Below are 18,604 nucleotides of genomic sequence, written 5' to 3' on the forward strand. Positions count from 1 at the left end.
CCCTCTTATGCCACCCCAGTGAGAAAGCCCAAGTGCCTTCACGCTGGGGCAGTGCTCTTGTGGGGCATTCTGAAAAGTCCTGCAAGCAGCATCTTAGGGGCAGTTTGGGAGCGGTGTGTACACCGCTGCCAAAATACCCTGCCCTGCAAAGCGCTTCGGCAGCGCTGCAACATGGGCACCTTTAACCCATTATTTGGCTGCTAGCTAGCAGCCGAAAAGCATCACTAAAACAGTAAAACTTTTCATGCTGTGCAGTAGTTGGAACCTCACTGCTACTTTGCAGCCACAGCCTTGTGCAGGGAGAGAGTGAGGCTGAGTGGGGGGCGAAGCCACGCTTAGCACAGGTAGTGCAGCAACATCATGGTATCACAAATATAGAACAAACTGGCATAAACAAGGAGTGCTGAATTACCACTTTGTGTTTGATATTTATTTTAGCCAGGGATAAAGCATTAGATGATATGATGCTTGCTGGACGCTGGCTTCATAGAAACCAGGGAGCCTGCCCCTACTCAGATTACTGGCCTAGCCTCTGTACACAATAGAGTTGGTCTTAATTTCTGCTAGTTTGATAATCTGCAAACTGGCAGTAATTCTTTAAAGGAACTATTGCAGACATAATGACAGATTTTTTAAGTGCCACTAAGAAGAACTTCATGTATTGTGCTACACTGTGGGGCATTACAGCTCAAGTGTGTTGGAGTGTCATTTACAATGATTGGCGCTGCAGTGTACCAACACACATGCATCAACACACATAAAGTTTGGTGTGAATGGGTCCTAGGAAGAACAACACCAGAGATAACATAAGTTATAATCAGTTTTATTACAAAAAATAAAATTTTAACTCAATGTGAGCTGCGCAGATGTTGCTTTACTTATCACAGATTATATAGAACATCAGCCAATATATTGGACAACACACATATCACAAAGTCAACAGATACCCAGATCTCAACTTCATTAAAAGTTTCCAATCCAAAACTGCACAACTGCTTTATTTTAAAATAAAAAAGGATAAGAAGGCATGTGATGAAACCTGTTAGCCATGTGTAAATTAAATTAAGTTCGAAAGTACATTTAAAGCACCTCAAACTCTTAAACAACCTTATATATTTATAGCAGCAATGTGCAAATTAAGGACAGGTTTAGGTAACGTAAATGAGCTTGGCTTAAAGTGGTTCTAAAAGCTTTAGGCTATACTTATCTAAGCCCTATCTTGATCCAGTACTGTGCACGAGGGCACAGGCTCTCTCTGTCTCTCCCTCCTCATTGGCCCCCACTGCTGTCAATCACAGACAGTGAGGAGGAAGCAGGGGATGGGGCCCAGCTGCACTCTGTGTGTCTTATGGACACACCAAGTGGGGCATGGGAGTGAGCAAGTATGAGTGCCCTAATAGCATGCAGCTTTCTATGGGGGCACTTGGTGGGGGAGAGGAGCCAGAAGCACTTTCAGGGGATCCCAGAAAAGGGGATCAGGGCTGCTCTGGTAAGTAAAACCTGTTTGTTATTTTTTTTTTTATGTTTACAACCACTTTAAGCAACACTTTCTCCAGCTATACAGGTTCGCTTTAAGAAGGCCAGCCAGTTGGAGGTATATTATATGAAAATCAATATCATTAGCATTTCCAGTCTTTGACCTTCACAGAAGAAGTTTAACTTCCACTTGATAAAGCAAGATGCTACTTTAAGATTCATATTCTAAAATTCCTGAGTAAATCATATCTCCTTGTTAAAGTAGATAATTGTCGGTGTGCTTTGCTCTTGAAAGAAAATCTAGAAGGCAACTATAAAGTTCGTTTAGCTTGATGTGTTAATTGTTTTGTTGCTGTTTGAGTCATCATTCTCATCATCTTCGTCCCTAAAGGCTCTCTGGAGGGCTTCCTGGATCGAGTGAGGGGTCTTTTGTTTCCATTTCCTTCCAACAATAAAGTAAATGTAGGGATTGATGGTGCAGTTAAGCACTGTGCAATAAATTGTTACATAGAAAAAAGTAACAGTTACCAAATCTGTTGGTGTTATTTTGAAGTATATTAAAAAAGACATAAAATTAAATGGAAAAACTGATAGGATGAATACAAGAACTGCAATAAAGATAATGATGTACAGTTTAGGTGTGTATCGCTGCTTTAATGAGCTCCTTACTTTGATGAGCAAGGTGAAGCTTGAAATGACCATAATTGGTAAGCAGATGCCAATGGCTAAACTAAAAACTATTATTTGAACTGCTGAACACTGTGAGGTTTGTTCGAAGAAAGCATCTGCTGTACACACAAGGTTCTCAAGGAGACTTTCCAAAGAGCCAAGGATCCAAAGAGCAGTGCACATAATAGTGGACAAGTTCCTAGGGCGATGGCTTCGGTACCAAAAGGGGAACAGAACAGAGCTACATCGTTCCATGCTGACAGCTGTAAGGATATACATTCCAGAATACTGCATAGTATCATAAAATATTTCTATGAATAAATAAAAACTCTCCTTCCCTATAAATTCAGGATCTGTACCATTGATTGTATTTATCTGGATCATCAAAAGCAAGGAAGTAAATATAATAAACAGAGCATCAGCTACAGACAGATTCATGATATAAACTGTGTATTTGTTTCTCTGGATCTTGAAGCACAGGTACCAAAACACAATAACATTTCCAACCAGGCCAACGATGCAAAGACATAGTGCTACAGCAGCCACTATGGTAAAATGTATGTACGAATATTGCGAATAGCTGCTAGAGGGTTCATCCAGGGTGTCATTCATGCTGGTTACATTCATGTTTCCTTTTGTATTGGTATAAATAGTCCAACTGTGTTGTTAAAACGTATCTTCTTTTTCCATCTGTGTTAAATACATTACCACAAATGATTATTAGTAAATCAGAAGTCAGGACCTGATGATAGATAGATAGATAGATAGATAGATAGATAGATAGATAGATAGATAGATAGATAGATAGATAGACATACATTTTATAATGTGTTACTGCAGCTTCTGTATATCTTCTGCATAACTGAATTTTTAAAATCCAGCACTGGGGTGTTAATCACTACCATAAATACAAAACAGACAAAATGCATGTATTTTCTAAAGTTACCATTCTTATCCAATAAAAGCCCTTAAAAAAACCTCACAAATAGTCTCTATCTTTAGAAATGTCCCATGTTAATATAGGTCTGCAAAGTTTATATTCTGTACATCTTATACAGTTCTGATTAGCAATTATTTAGTTTAGAAATGTAAGCTAACATTGATTAAAAAATAAAAATAAAAAAAATATATGACACAAGCCTAAAATAGTAGCTCTCACCTGTAATATGTTGTTTTTATGTTTCCAGGTAACTACAAATACTGAATATAGTTACACCATTCCAGGACACTCAGCCATAAACTGCTGTCTTTGTAATAGATGCATCGATATGAGATAAATGACTTAAATAGGCAGCTGTGTCTGAGAGATGGCGTCATAAAATGCACAGAGGTGGAGCTACATCTGTCATAATTAGGCACTAAATTTCGAAATTGAGGTACGTCAGCTTCTCTATAACACCTTAGCCTGTAATTATTGGGAATACAAGGAAGTAATAAGATTTAGATACCAGTGATATGTATGCTGCCAGACCAGTTTTTTGTTTTGCATACACCTAGGAAAATGCACATATGGTTTTGAATTTACAGTATCTCACAAAAGAGAGTACACCCCTTCCATTTTTGTAAATATTTTATTATATCTTTTCATGTGACAACACTGAAGAAATGATACTTTGCTACAATGTAAAGTTGTGAGTGCACAGCTTGTATAACAGTGCTGTCCTCTCAAAATAATTCAACACACAGCCATTAATGTCTAAACCACTGGCAACAAAAGTGAGTACACCCCTAAATGGAAATGTCCATATTTGGCCCAATTAGCCATTTTCCCTCCTCTGAGTCATGTGACTCATTCGTGTTACAAGGTCTCAGGTGTGAATTGGGAGCAGGTGTTACATTTTGTGTTATCACTCTCACTGTCTCATACTGATCACTGGAAGTTCATCATGGCACCTCATGGAAAAGGATTCTCTAAAGATCTGAAAAAAATAATTGTTGCTCTACATAAAGTTGGCCTAGGCTATAAGAAGAATGCCAGGACCCTGAAACTGAGTTGCACCATGGTGGCCAAGAGCATACAGCGGTTTAACAGGACAGGTTCCACTCAGAACAGGCCTCGCAATTCTCAGCATAGGAAGAAAGTTGAGTGCACGTGCTCAGCGTCATATCCAGAGGTTGTCTTTGGGAAATAGACGTATGAGTGCTGCCAGCATTGCTGCAGAGGTTGAAGGGGTGGGGGAGTCAGCCTGTCAGTGCTCAGACCATACGCGGTACACTGCATCAAATTGGTCTGCATGGCTGTAGTCCCATAAGGAAGCCTCTTCTAAAGATAATGCACAAGAAATCCCACAAACAATTTTCTGAAAACAAGCAGACTAAGGACATGGATAACTGAAACCATGTCCTGTGGTCTGATGAAACCAAAATAAAAGTATTTGGTTCAGATGGTGTAAAGCATGTGTGGCGGCAACCAGGTGAGGAGTACAAGGACAAGTGTGTCTTGCCTACAGTCAAGCATGGTGGTCATAGTGTCATGGTCTGGGGCTGCCGCCACTGGGGAGCTACAGTTCATTGAGGGAACCATGAATGCCAACATGTACTGTGATACACTGAAGCAGAGCATGATCCCCTCCCTTCGGAAGGCTGGGCCACAGGGCAGTATTCCAACATGATTACAACACCAAACACGCCTCCAAGACGACCATTGCCTTGCTAAAGAAGCTGAGGGTAAAGGTGATAAACCGGCCAAGCATGTCGCCAGACCTAAACCCTATTGAGCATCTGTGGGGCAATCTCAAATGGAAGATGGAGGAGCGCAAGCTCTCTAACATCCACCAGTTCCGCAATGTCGTCTTGGAGGAGTGGAAGAGGATTGCATTGGAAACCTGTGACATTCTGGTGAACTCCATGCCCAAGAGGATTAAGGCACTGCTGGAAAACAATAAATATTGACACTTTGGGCCCAATTTGGACATTTTCATTTAGGAGTGTACTCACTTTTGTTGCCAGTGGTGTAGACATTAATGGCCGTGTGTTGAGTTATTTTGAGGGGCAGCAAATTGACACTGTTATACAAGCTGTACACTCACTACTTTACATTGTAGCAAAGTGGAATTTCTTGTGTTATCACGTGAAAAGATATAATAAAATACAGTGGAAACTTGGATTATGAGCATAATTCGTTCCAGGAGAATGTTTGTAATCCAAAGCACTTGCATATCATAGCGAGTTTCCCCATAGAAGTCAAAGGAAACTAAGATAATTTGTTCCGCATTGACTTCTTTTGCATGCAATACCACATATGGCCATAGGCGGGGGGGCGCTGGAGAGCCTCGGAAATACTCAGGGACAGCTTGGCTGAACTCGGAAAGCCTCGGAAAGGCTCGGAAACACTCGGGAACTGAGTATTTCCGTGTGTCTCTGAGTATTTCCGAGTGATTTCTGAACAGCTCCAAACCATTCCAAGTGTCACTGGTGCCCCCGCACCTCTGGCCAAATGCTGTACTACACACCCCATTAGCTTGAATTCTGCTTGTTTTGCGAGACAACACTCGCAAACCAAGTCAGAATTTATTTTTAAAGTTGCTCGTCTTTCAAAACGCTTGTTAACTGCGTTACTCGTTAACCAAGGTTCCACTGTATTTACAAAAATGTGAGGGGTGTATGCTCTTTTGTGATATACTGTATATCAAAGACCCCACGCACATTATATTTTCCAAAAGCAGAGGACCTATACAATAAAAATATGGTAGACCTGATTTTATAGGGCACACAATAGTTGTACAAATGTTTATGAAATATATATTTTCAGTAAAAAAATACACAAAAACTTTTTGTGAATGTAAACACAAAATCATATGCAATGGAGAAATTGTAAAAAAAAGTTACCTATTAAAAAACCTTTACAGCTCAACACTTTCGATTTTAACCACAAACATGACTCAATGTATACATCAAAAGGGTTACTTTGGCTGCAAATTCCATGTACAAAGTTAATCGCAAGCACTACTGTTCTTACATAGTACCCTGTACTCGGATGAGGCTTGGGGTAAACACTAAGAAGGCTATATCAGGATGGCACAGCACAGGGAGGATTGTCAAACACTTTGGTGTTTGCAGCTGTCAGAATCTGGCCCCTGGCAACCAGGGTTACCATTGACAAAATATGGTCACATCCAAATGTGATCAATAATGTCACCAAGGTGACCCCAAACCTTTATTTATTTAATTATTTAATGTCTATTCAACACACTGCTCTGAATATGTAAGTGTTTATCCCAATAGTGAACTATACACAATGTACAATGTATGTATGTCCTTCTGAAGATAAATAATTTTCTTTAATATATATTATATCTTTTTTTTTCAATAGAGTGTCTCTTATATTTATATATAACCCTAAAGAAGGAGATTCAGTCTCTCTGAAACGTGTAGGGTATTTCAAGTAATCAGTGTATATATAGACTATCAGTGTATTTATGCATTCCTTGTTTTATGTATTTTTCTTAATATTTTTTCAATAAAAAAAACTCTTTTGTATCTTAAAAACCTGATCTATTGTACGTGCCTAAAATGTCCACCACTAGGGGTGTTCCAATCTTCGGTCTATAATTTTGGATATGGCACACAAATTTGTAAAATTATTGCCTCCCACTTACGTTTCTTTATTTATTTAAGCTGTCATCTGGCCAAAGCAGTCCGATATGAGTGAGCAGTCATCAGGGTAAGATCATGTTGGCTGGTGGCATTTGGCGCCAGACAGCATGATTGCCATGGATCTACATTGCTGGATGATTGACGTGATTGACAATTCTTTTATTTTTTATTTAAGGACTTGTCAAAAACTGTGTGTGTTAAAGATGTAACCTTCTGCACTCAGTTGTAGTGTTTAGAAATTAAAAGGACTCTCCTCTTGGCTAATCCAGTAGGTTTAGCACACAATTGTCTTGCTGCCCTCTCAGGACTGTGGGTATCCTTAGGCAAATTAGAAAACAACAATAGAGGACGCACAGACCTACTGCATTACCATAACTAGAAAAGAAAGATGAATGACAAGTGAATACTCACAAATGCATGCAATGCACAAGTTAATCTAGATAAAACAATAAGACTGCTTCAAAATCCACGGCATGGGAAGACCTCATAGCATCCAGGAACAGCTGGCATGTTTTAGGGAGTCAAGCCCTTTTTCTTGGAGAATGACAGCACACCAACTTAAGTGATTCATGCGTTTGTGAATGAGGATATTACAACAACTTAGCACCCAAGAGAATGACTAAGTCAATTTCCTACATCCACTGTGGCCACCTTCCCATTCCATTGGGTGCTGCTTGCACTCCCACTCCCCCTACTGATGGGAATCTGTAGCGCATTGAAGTTCAGTTTGTTTGTTTGCTCCCAGTGCACATTAGACATGGGAAACAACATGTGACTTGGTTGACCAATCAGAGGTTTTCTTCTGCTGCTGAGGCCTACAGGGCATGCCTGATCATGTGACTTCCCTTTGTGGGTTTGTTAGTGTAGTGGAGCAGATCACACGATTATTCCTCTGTGCATCTGAGCGAATATCTTTGCAATCCTTAGCTTTTCATTGTTCATTTTAGTTTATATCAGTTGTAGTTTGCAAGTGTATCATCTCTTAGTGTTTAGTTTCTGGTTTTATTCGTTTTTTGGTTGGTTTTGAGAGATCATTTTTTTTTTCATTTCTTGTTTCATTTAGTTAATATTTTGTTATTTTCTGTTGGTATAATATTTTTTTTGTACATTTGGTGATTTTGGTGTTAGTTTGCTGCAATCAAAATCATATTTTTTTTTGTCTAAATTTTTCTAACTTTTAAAGGAAAAATTAGCAGCAAACAAGGCCAAAAAAGCAGTAAGAGTGCTGCTGGGAGAGGCAGAGCTATGAACCATGTACATGAACAGCAGGTGGGACGTTCTGTCTCTGCGCCCTCTGAGCTCAGCTCACCTCCCATAAAGCTGAGGCGACTGGGAGTGAAGACTGCTGGTGGTAAAGAGCCTGGCAAACAGCAGTCATTTGCATGTCGCCAGGTGTTCCAGGATTTACCTCCTAGAACCAGCAGCACAATTCATAGCAAAAGTGGCGCTACCACCTCTGCCACTGCTGCTGGTAACATGCTGCCCATTGGTACCTTTTATGGAAGAGGGCAGGCCAAAGGGTTTCCCAGTGCACATACATTTGTGCAGCCAAAGCTGGAGATCCTGGCCATGCAGCAGGAAACATGTCATGAGGCCGAGGCACATGATGATGTCACCACCACCATTGCTGCCAGTGCCATCACCATCAGCACTACAGGGAGCTTGGCAGTGGTCAGCAAGGAGACAGAGTTTACTGCTTCTAATGATCACTGTTCCCTTGGCAATGTGAAAGAGGTGGAAGCAGGCTTTCCTGACATTGTTGTAGACAAATGTAATTTCCAGCCCTCTACCCATGTTGGCACCACCGACAGCCCAGAAAGTATCTCCCCTCAGTCCCCACTACTTTTTTCTCCTGAAAAGACCCCTGCCCAAGTGCTTTCTAAGCCTCCAGCATCAGAATGGGCCAATGCAACCATTAGACCTCAATCCATCACAGCACTCAATATACCTGGGATGTTCAGGTCTCTTCCTCCCGCTCCTGCCGAACCTCAGAAAGAGAGTGTGACCACTGCAGTGGAAGGTATTCCATCAGGCAGTGTCCGAGGTGGTGGCTGCTGTTCCAGCATTTGGCAGCATTTTCAAAGAATTGGTGTCGGTCAGAAAGCCAAATGCAATCACTGTGGCAGGGAGGTCAGCCGGGGCCGAGACATAACAGATTTTGTCTAGATTTTAAGGCATCTCAGTAACAGTGGCATGAACCAGCACATGCGTGTGCACCACCATGCAGTGCTGTTAGGGGAGAAAAGTATCATGGCCACTCCTCCAAACACCAAAAGGGGAACCAATAGTGGCACCGCCACCATCTCGCATCCAATCCATACCAGCCAGGCCACCCTGGAAGATTTTGGTGGCTTTCAGAGTAAGGGTATGTCTCGGGCGCAGGTGCATAAAATAACACGCCTGATTGGCCAGCTCATTGCAGTTGGAGGAGCACCTTTCAACATGGTGGAAGGTGAGCCCTTCAAGCAATTGATGCAGGCTGTTGCACCACAGTACCGTGTGCCATCACGTAAGGCCTTCAGCCAAACTGTGGTGCCAGCCTTATACAGGTCTTGTGTCGGGGTGCTCAAGGAGGAGATTGGAAGGGCAGGTGGACAGACAGTGCACCTGACCACTGACCTGTGGAGTGCGTGTAGTGCCCAGCATGCCTTCCTGTCCCTGACGGCACATTGGTGGCAGGCCAGGGTGTCCCATGATGTAGTTCAAACATCTGGATCCTCGTCAGTAGTTGACAAACATGGGGACCGTTCCTTCCTCCTGCACGCTGAGGTGCTTGATGAAAAGCACACAGCACGAAACATCCTGCAAGCCCTGCAGAAAATGTTCTTGCAGTGGTTTGGACAGGCAGACAGCAACTACCGGATTGGCTATGTTGTCACTGATGGAGGCAGCAACATGGTCAAGGCTGTAAGGGATGGCAGCTTTGTGGGTGTGCGCTGTTCAGCCCACCTTCTCCACCAGGTGGTAACTGACAGTTTTCGGTTGTTGGAGACCATTTCTGGTGGCAATGGAAGGCTGTCCAAAGTGATGGACTCTTGTCGGAAGATGGCTGGCCACTTCCATCGGAGTGTGAGGGACAGCCACCTTCTCAGGGTGGAACAGAGGAAGGCAGGCCTTCCAGAACACTGTCTAAAAGAGGATGTGGGGACTAGGTGGAATTCAACCCTAGCAATGCTGGAACGCATCCTTGAGCAGCAGAACGTTCTCTATGCCATGGCCTGTGATCATAACATTGGCATAGAGAGACCTTTAGGCAGGGAGGACTGGGTCATAATCGGGCAGATTGTGGCAGTCCTCAAGCCTTTCGTCTCTGTCACAGAACACCTAAGCCGCGAGGATGCCAGCATTGGTCATGTGCTCCCACTCTTCAACCACCTTCAGAGCAAATTGGAGCGGTTCATGTCGGCTGAGGAACCTTTGCCTGGTGGTGGCCCTCAACCTGATGTGTTGGCTCTGCTAAACACATTTCTGATGGAGTTGGGCAGGCGCACGCAGGAGTTGACCGCCTCTTGCCCAGAACTGATGCTGGCTGCCATGTGTGACCCTCGCATCAAGGGCAAAATGGCTGTGCAGTGTAGTGCTCTGACAACATGGCGGGACAGACTAATCGACAGGGTGCGTCAGAGGGAAAGGCAGATGGTAAGTCTGGGAGAAGAGGAAGAGGAGGAAGAAGATATTGAAGACCCCCTCTCCCATGCATCATCTACATCTAGTGAAGTGAACAGAGCTCCTGCCAGCGGAGCATCTTCTGTCTTGGCTGAGGCACTTGACACCCTAAAGGGAACCTCCAACATAGTGCACCCCAAGAAACCCATATCAGCAAAGGAGGTTGTCCTGTCATATTTGTCAGTCCCACCAGTGCACCCCACCACAGATCCAATGTTTTTTTGGCAGGGGAAGAGCGAGGAGTGGCCTGCCCTCGCAGATATTGCCAAGGAGCTACTGTCCTGCCCTCCGTCAAGTGTCCAGAGTGAGAGGGTGTTTTCTGTGACGGGAAACATCCTGTCACCCCAAAGATCCCAGTTGTCCCCCCAGCTAATGGAGCAGTTAGCATTTTTGAAAATCAATTTGCCAAAGCTGGGGTACCCCTCCCTCACTCTGAACATTCCTTGAACTGACTGTCTGCAGCAGAGATGGCCATTTGGTCTTAGTAGTTGGTCCCTGTCCCTCCTCCACACAATCCCTCCCCTCGCTTCTCATCTACCCCTATTTGCTTGTGACATCATCTGGGATGGACGAGAAGAGAGTGCCCTGATGTGCCCTGATGTGCCCCAATGTGCCCTGATGTTCCCCAATGTGTCCCAATGTGCTCCAATATGCCCTGATGTGCCCGATGTGCCCCAATGTGCTCCAATATGCCCTGATGTGCCCCAATGTGCTCCAATATGCCCTGATGTGCCCCGATGTGCCCTGATGTGCCCCAATGTGCTCCAATATGCCCTGATGTGCCCCAATGTGCCCTGATGTGCTCCAATGTGCCCTGATGTGCCCCAATGTGCCCTGATGTTCCCCAATGTGTCCCAATGTGCTCCAATATGCCCTGATGTGCCCCAATGTGCTCCAATATACCCTGATGTGCCCCGATGTGTCCTGATGTGCCCCAATGTGCTCCAATGTGCCCTGATGTGCCTCGATGTGCCCTGATGTGCCCCAATGTGCTCCAATATGCCCTGATGTGCCCCAATGTGCCCTGATGTGCTCCAATGTGCCCTGATGTGCTCCAATGTGCCCTGATGTGCCCCCACCATTCTTCTCATTTACACATATGACTGCTAGAACAGATAAAAAGACATTTAGGGAAATTGATCAAGCTTGAAGCGAACATAATCTGGAGTAGTTGCCCATGGCAACCAATCAGCTTCTCTTCAATTTGTTCCGTTAAGATTTGAAAATACAAGAGAGAAGCGGATTGTCTGCCATGCATCGCTGGTCCAGTTTTCGCCTGATCACCCCACACTGTTTGGGGTCACCGGGGATGTGCGGAGAGCACATGCTTGGTAACACCAAACAATTTCCAGTGACCCCGCATATCCCCGCTGACCCCGTACAGTGCGGGGTATAAAAACAAAAGCAGCTGTGCATGGCAGCCATGTGCTCATTATGAGGGGCTCCCACCATCCCTGTGCTGTGCTGACTTCCTCCTGGGGCTGTACCCCTGCTATGCTCAGTATGTCAGCACAGGAATGGTGGAAACCCCTCATAATGAGCACAGCAGAAGTACAGCCCCAGGAGGAAGTCAGCATAGCACAAGGATGATGGGAGCCCCTCATAATAAGCAAAATGACTGAGTCGTCGATGCAACGACAACTGATCCGAAATTCGTAAACAAAAGTTCGTATTGCGTACAAAATTCGAACACATGGCAATTCCTATTTCGGATCCTCCCGAACGATTCGTACGAAACTAATCGCACATGACTAGTGCACATGTAGCTACTGATAATGTCACAGTTTAGTCTTTGCAGCATAGCACTTTTTTAGCTTTTTATTCTTTATTTTCACCTGATGATTCTGCCATTAACACACTTCCTATTCATTTTCTACCTATAGTGGAACAGTTTTATCAACCTAAGGCAAGGATGTAGAACACCTCCCCCTCTCCTCTATAACATATGGGAGAGGTGGTTTGTAGTCCACAGAGAGTGTTTGCAACAATGCTGAGCACAGCACAGGCAAAGAACACAGAAGCCATGTGCTCACAGGATTTGTGGCAGGTATTTTTTTGCACTCATAGAAATGTTATATTTAACTGTTTCATTATAGGGTACTTTTACCCCCAATCCTGCCCAGGCCAATTTTCAGCTTTCAGCGCTGTCACACTTTGAATGACAATTATGTGGTCATGCAATGCTGTACCCAAATTACATTTTTATTATTATTTTTACAAAAATAGATCTATCGTTTGGTGTTATTTAACCACTTTCAGACCGGACCAATTTGCTGGTCAAAGACCAGGCCCCTTTTTGCGATTCGGCACTGCGTCGCTTTAACTGACAATTGCGCGGTCGTACGACGTGGCTCCCAAACAAAATTCACGTCCTTTTTTTCCCACAAATAGAGCTTTCTTTTGGTGGTATTTGATCACCCCTGCGGTTTTTATTTTTTGCGCTATAAACAAAAATAGAGCGACAATTTTGAAAAAAAAGCATTATTTTTTACTTTTTGTTATAATAAATATCCCCCAAAAATATATAAAAAAACATTTTTTTCCCTCAGTTTAGGCCGATACGTATTCTTCTACATATTTTTGGTAAAAAAAAAACGCAATAAGCGATTATTGATTGGTTTGCGCAAAAGTTATAGCGTTTACAAAATAGGGATAGTTTTATAGCATTTTTATTAATAATTTTTTATTATTTTTTTTTTTACTATTAATGGCGGCGATCAGCGATTTTTATTGTGACTGCGGCATTATGGCAGACACATCGGACATTTTTGACACATTTTTGGGACCATTGTCATTTATACAGTAATCACTGCTATATAAATGCAGTGATTCCTGTGTAAATGACACTGGCAGTGAAAGGGTTAACCAGTGGGTGGCAGTGTAGGGGTTAAGTGTTCCTAGGGGAGTGTTACTGACTGTGGGGGGGTTGGGCTTTCATTTAGTGTACACTGATCTCTGCTCCAATCACATGGAGCAGAGATCAGCGTCACTAGTTGCTAGGCAGAATGGAAAAATGTTGTTTACCCAGCATTTCCTCCATTCGGCTGCTCCGTGAGACGATCGCGGGGATGCCCGCGGCGATCGAGTCCGCGGGTCCCGCGACCGGACTCACGGGGGTCCCGACCAGCGCGGGAGCGCGCCGCCGGCGGCGCGCTCCCGATGGCAGGGCGGCATCGAATATTGGATGTACCTGTACGCCAATATGCCTGCCCGTGCCATTCTGTCGACGTACATTGTCGTGCGCTGGTCGGGAAGTGGTTAAGCACTGTCGCTTTTTTTATTTTTTGTTTAAAAAATGAAAAAATACCATACATTTTGAAAAATAAGAGTCTTTAGCGCCATATAGTGGGTAAAAAGGAATGGAAAAAAATGTGAAAAAATATATGAAAAAATTCTAATTTCAACCTGTTAATACATATTTAAATGGTTTACATATACTGAGATAACATTACGGGTGTCATGACCTGATGATTCACCCATCACCATAGCTACTAGTTCACAAATCTGAGCTCTTAAATCCCGGCGCTCGTCACTAGGCTCCTATTGTCATAAACCAGATGTGACCAGAACTATGTGACTGCAACAGAGTGAACCAGACATAAATAGGTGAAAGTAAGTTTATTAAAGTAAATGCATATAAATGTGAACATACCACCAATACAAACTGAGTAAACAAACCAAACAACCAAACAGTGATAACAAACTAACCAGCATATGTAGCAAAAGGGAGTACCGGAATCGTAGTCAGGCCAGGCCAGGGTAATAAACAGGGGATCAGTAGTTGGGGGGACAGGGATTAGGCTGCAGGGCAAGGATTCAGGGATACAGGAGCAGATACAAACAGGTCCAGGATACAGGAATCAGGGTTCAGGTTGAGGCTCAAGCAAACAGATAAACAGGCTGCAGGTCAGGGCACAAGGACAATACCAGGGCAAGGTGTGTTTGCACTTGCCAGGTATTTATACTATGGCTGCTATCAAAGTCATGTGGCGCCTGATTGGGACAGGGAAAAGCTCTTCTGACAGCTCCAAACTGCCAGGAGACACCTGCTGGTGGATCTCAGTACTGCACGCCAAATGATCGATATTACCAGCGGAGGGCACATCAGGCTGGGCAGCAGACAGAGGCACATCAGGCTGGGCAGCAGACAGAGGCTCATCAGGCTGGGCAGCAGACAGGATCATCAGGCTGGGCAGCAGACAGTGGCACGTCAGGCTGAGCAGCAGACAGTGGCTCATCAGGCTGGGCAGCAGACAGCAGGCACAGGCACATCAAGCAGGGCAGCAGGCACTTCAAGCTGGGCAGCAGGCACGGGCACATCAAGCAGGGCAGTGGGCGCATCAAGCTGGGCAGCAGGCATGGGCCCTTCAAGCTGGGCAGCAGGCACGGGCACTTCAAGGTGGGCAGCAGGCACTTCAAACGGGCAGCAAGCATGGGCACTTCAAGCTGGGCAGCAGGCACTTCAAGCGGGGCAGCGGGCACAGGCACATCAAGTGCAGTAGCAGGCACATCAAGTGCAACAGCAGGCACAGGCACATCAAGCGGAGTATCAGGCACATCAAGCGGGGCAGCAGGCACATCAAGCTGGGCAGTGGGCACATGGGCACAGGCACATCAAGCTGGGCAGTGGGCACAGGCACATCAAGCTGGGCAGCAGACAGGAACACATCAGGCTGGGCAGCAGACAGAGGCTCACCAGACTGGGCAGCAGACAGTGGCACGTCAGGCTGGGCAGCAGACAGTGGCACGTCAGGCTGAGCAGCTGACAGTGGCACATCAGGCTGGACAGCAGACAATGGCACATCAGGCTGGACAGCAGACAATGGCACGTCAGGCTGGGCAGCAGACACAGGCTCGTCAGGCTGGGCAGCAGACAGAGGCTCGTCAGGCTGGGCAGCAGACAGAGGCACATCAGGCTGGGCCGCAGACAGAGGCACATCAGGCTGGGAAGCAGACAGAGGCTCATCAGGCTGGGCAGCACAGAAGCTCATCAGGCTGGGCAGCAGACAGAGGCTCATCAGGCTGGGCAGCAGACAGAGGCTCATCAGGCTGGGTAGCAGACAGTGGCACGTCAGGCTAAGCAGCAGACAGTGGCACGTCAGGCTGAGCAGCAGACAGTGGCACATCAGGCTGGACAGCAGACAGTGGCACATCAGGCTGGGCAGCAGACAGTGGCATATCAGGCTGGGCAGCAGACAGTGGCTCATCAGGCTGGGCAGCAGACAGAGGCTCATCGGGCTGGGCAGCAGACAGAGGCTCATCAGGCTGGGCAGCAGACAGAGGCTCATCAGGCTTGGCAGCAGACAGGAACTCATCAGGCTTGGCAGCAGACAGGAACACATCAGGCTGGGCAGCAGGCACCGCAGGCCAAGAAACGGGCAATGCACCCTCAGACTGGGAAACAGACACTGGGACTTCAGCCTGGAATGCTGGCTCTGGTTCTTCGGGCAGGAATGCTGACTCTTCAGACTGGAACGCTGGCTCTTCAGACTGGAACGCTGGCTCTGGCACCTCTGGCTGGAACTCTGGCACCTCTGGCTGGAACTCTGGCACCAGAACTTCAAGCTGGGACAGATTGGTGGGTGCGGAGGCAGGTTGGGTTAATGGCAGACTCGTTTTGGTTGGGAAAAACTTTTGTTTTTTCTTTTTCTTAGCCACTGAAGCTCTGTAGGTAAGGGGTACAGCAGACTGGAAAGGAGGATTGGGATATGGCAGAGAAGAGGTAACAGTAGCTGGGGGAAGATCTTGTGGGTTTGTAGGCAGCAGAGAAGAGGCAGGTGGGTTGAATGCAGGATAGGTACAGGGAGCAGAGACCGGATATGAGTATTTGGTTGGGAGCAGCATGTACTGGGCTGCAACTGAGGTTGACATGGCTGATGGGGAAACATACGTTTGGGTAAGCTGGTGTCTGATGGCAGAGGTGGCTTGTTTGGCTGAGGCTGATTGCACCATGTCCGAACATGCCGAAAGTATAGGTTCTACAAAAAGTAGTTTTAAAACTCCCTGTCTAACAAAAGACTGAGCAGACACAATGCACTCAGCATTAGCAATCACCTGTGGGGAACAAGCTGAGTAGTGCTCACAAAAATCGGTGAGATCATCTTCAAAAAGTCACACTAAGAAATGCCTGGAGCAAAAGAAAGAATGCAATAGGCGTAGGGCAGCCCATGACAGTGGAAACAGGGGATGGATGAGACGGGGATTAGGATTTGGCAGTGTCCAGGGAGAGGGGGGTTGAAGTTAATATAAGGGACAGACCCCTACCCCTTGGCACAAGAGGGTCAGGGAAAGTTCACCGGCAGCGTGGCTGAAGTGGAGTGATTGATTGTTCTTTTAAGAGAGGAAGAGGCGACATGGGAACCGGGTTGGCTTGAGCAGATGCTTGTGCCCATATTGACTCGGCCAGGGGAGGCAGTAGAGACCGGGGGAGGGAGTCGGTACGAGCTTGGAGGTCCCAGCCTCCGGAGCGCTTCTCGCCCGACTCCACCCCCAGGTCCCAGCACAATGGAGTTAGTCCGCTGTGGGCTCCTTCTCCTTCTCCCTCCTGGAGGGTTGTCTGACAGAGGAGAAGAGAGGTCCGGGCTGAGGTCGGAGGGCGAGCTGATGGGGTCGGAGGAGGAGGTTCCCCTGAGCCAACCAACAGCGAGGGAGATGGGACGATTGGCTGGTGGGTTCACCCCTGTGCAGCGCAGTAAGTCCATTTCTACTTTTCCTTCCATAGGGCTAGAATGTGGCAGTACTGATGCGGGCTGTGGGGGAGGTGAGCAGTCACAAACGGGGGTAGCGGGCAAGATGGAGGGCCCTAGCGAGGCTACACCGGTTACAGGCACAGGGCACGGTACTGCAGGGGTGGCGGAAAAAAGTCTGCTGGGGTTTTTGGCATGGATCAAGGAGCTTGTTACCAGGTTTCAGAAAGAGGAAGGGGCCTCCGCCAGTCCGTCAGCGGTTGGGTCCCTCCGGAAGGGGCAGCAGTGCCCCCATGGTGCCCAGGGGGGAGAAGAACCCTCCAACAGTGATGGCAGTGCCCGCAGTGGGGGGGGGGCGGCTCAGGCCAGGGCAACAGTAAGCAGACAAGACCACAGAGGCGGGGGACAAAGGGGCCAAACAAGACGTTGTTCGATTAGCGGATTCCGCAAAGTGCGAGGTGTATGTTTGTTTTGAGGGGCTCCTGGGTGCACGCCTGAAGGCGGAGGTGCAAGAAAAAATATGGAAAGGTGAGTATGTGGAGATCTTCTCACTGCTGCCGTTAGAAAAATTTAATTTGGATAGAGAGAAGCCGGATGATTCCAAGAAAAAAGACGAAGAGAAGAGGAGTAATAGGTTGATACCTAGAACGTTTGCTAACTGGCTACAGACATTCACCATCATGGCAAGTGTTATTAGGGAAATGAACACGGAACATTGTTCAGCCCTCTTTTGTTATCTGGATTCGGTAGGTAAGGCGTATAGGGCATACGGGGAGCACGGCATGACTGCGATATAATGAGCAGTTCCATCAGAGGAGGGCGATACGGCCGTCGTTGAGATCGGACCACAAGGACATCAGCCTATGGATGCGCCTCATGACATCGGCGAGGGCCCCGGGGCAGCTTTTTCAGGGGGGGTGGCAGTGGACCTTCGTCCCCAGGACAATCAGCCAGTAAGAAAAAGGGGTTTTGCTGGCAGTTTAATGAGGGATCCTGCAGGTTTGGGGGAACGTGTCGCTACAAGCACGAGTGTTCAGGTTGTGGGGCACCCTCTGTCCAGATGTTATAAGCAATGTAGAAGTCGTTCTGGAGAGACTGCGCACAAGAGGGAGGACACTGGTGATGGTGGAAAGGATGCGGCCGTTTCTCAGTAGGTGGCTCGATTACTAGAAAGGGGTTTTGCAGAAAGGTTTAGGATACCTTGTACTTTAGACGTAGTCCCACCTTTAGCCCGCAATTTGAGATCGGCCAGGCAACATTCGGATGTGGTTTCTGAGAAACTGTGTAAGGAAGTTGCTTTGGGTTGCATGGGGGGACCTTTTACATCAGCGCCATTTCCTGATTTGGTAGTGTCCCCGTTGGGGGTAGTCCCCAAGAAGGAACCAAATAAATGTAGGCTCATTCACCACCTCTCATTTCCAAAAGGGGGTCGGTAAATGATGCCATTAACCCAAAAGAGTGTACAGTGACTTACACCTCCTTTGACGTGGCAGTGGGTTGGGTGCGCCATT

The 18,604-nt window shown here is 46.3% G+C and overlaps 1 protein-coding gene across 1 annotated transcript; it reads right to left on the reverse strand.

Moving 5' to 3' along the window:
- Positions 1-802: 802 nt before the first annotated feature.
- On the reverse strand, positions 803-3,523 carry LOC143996850 (mas-related G-protein coupled receptor member H-like). Its single transcript, XM_077492134.1, has 2 exons — positions 3,305-3,523; positions 803-2,835 (listed from the first exon to the last, which is right to left on the reverse strand). The coding sequence occupies exon 2, from the start codon at positions 2,770-2,772 to the stop codon at positions 1,801-1,803; it is 972 nt and encodes a 323-aa protein (XP_077348260.1). The 5' UTR covers positions 2,773-2,835; positions 3,305-3,523; the 3' UTR covers positions 803-1,800.
- Positions 3,524-18,604: the final 15,081 nt, after the last annotated feature.

Source organism: Lithobates pipiens, unplaced genomic scaffold (assembly GCF_037356315.1).
Source record: "Lithobates pipiens isolate NorthernLeopardFrog02 unplaced genomic scaffold, aLitPip1_a1.2 Scaffold_19, whole genome shotgun sequence".
NCBI classification, from domain to species: domain Eukaryota; kingdom Metazoa; phylum Chordata; class Amphibia; order Anura; family Ranidae; genus Lithobates; species Lithobates pipiens.

Coding starts and splice junctions, on each gene's coding strand:
- LOC143996850 (XM_077492134.1), bottom strand. CDS start 2,772: ATGAATGTAACCAGCATGAATGACACCCTGGATGAACCCTCTAGCAGC.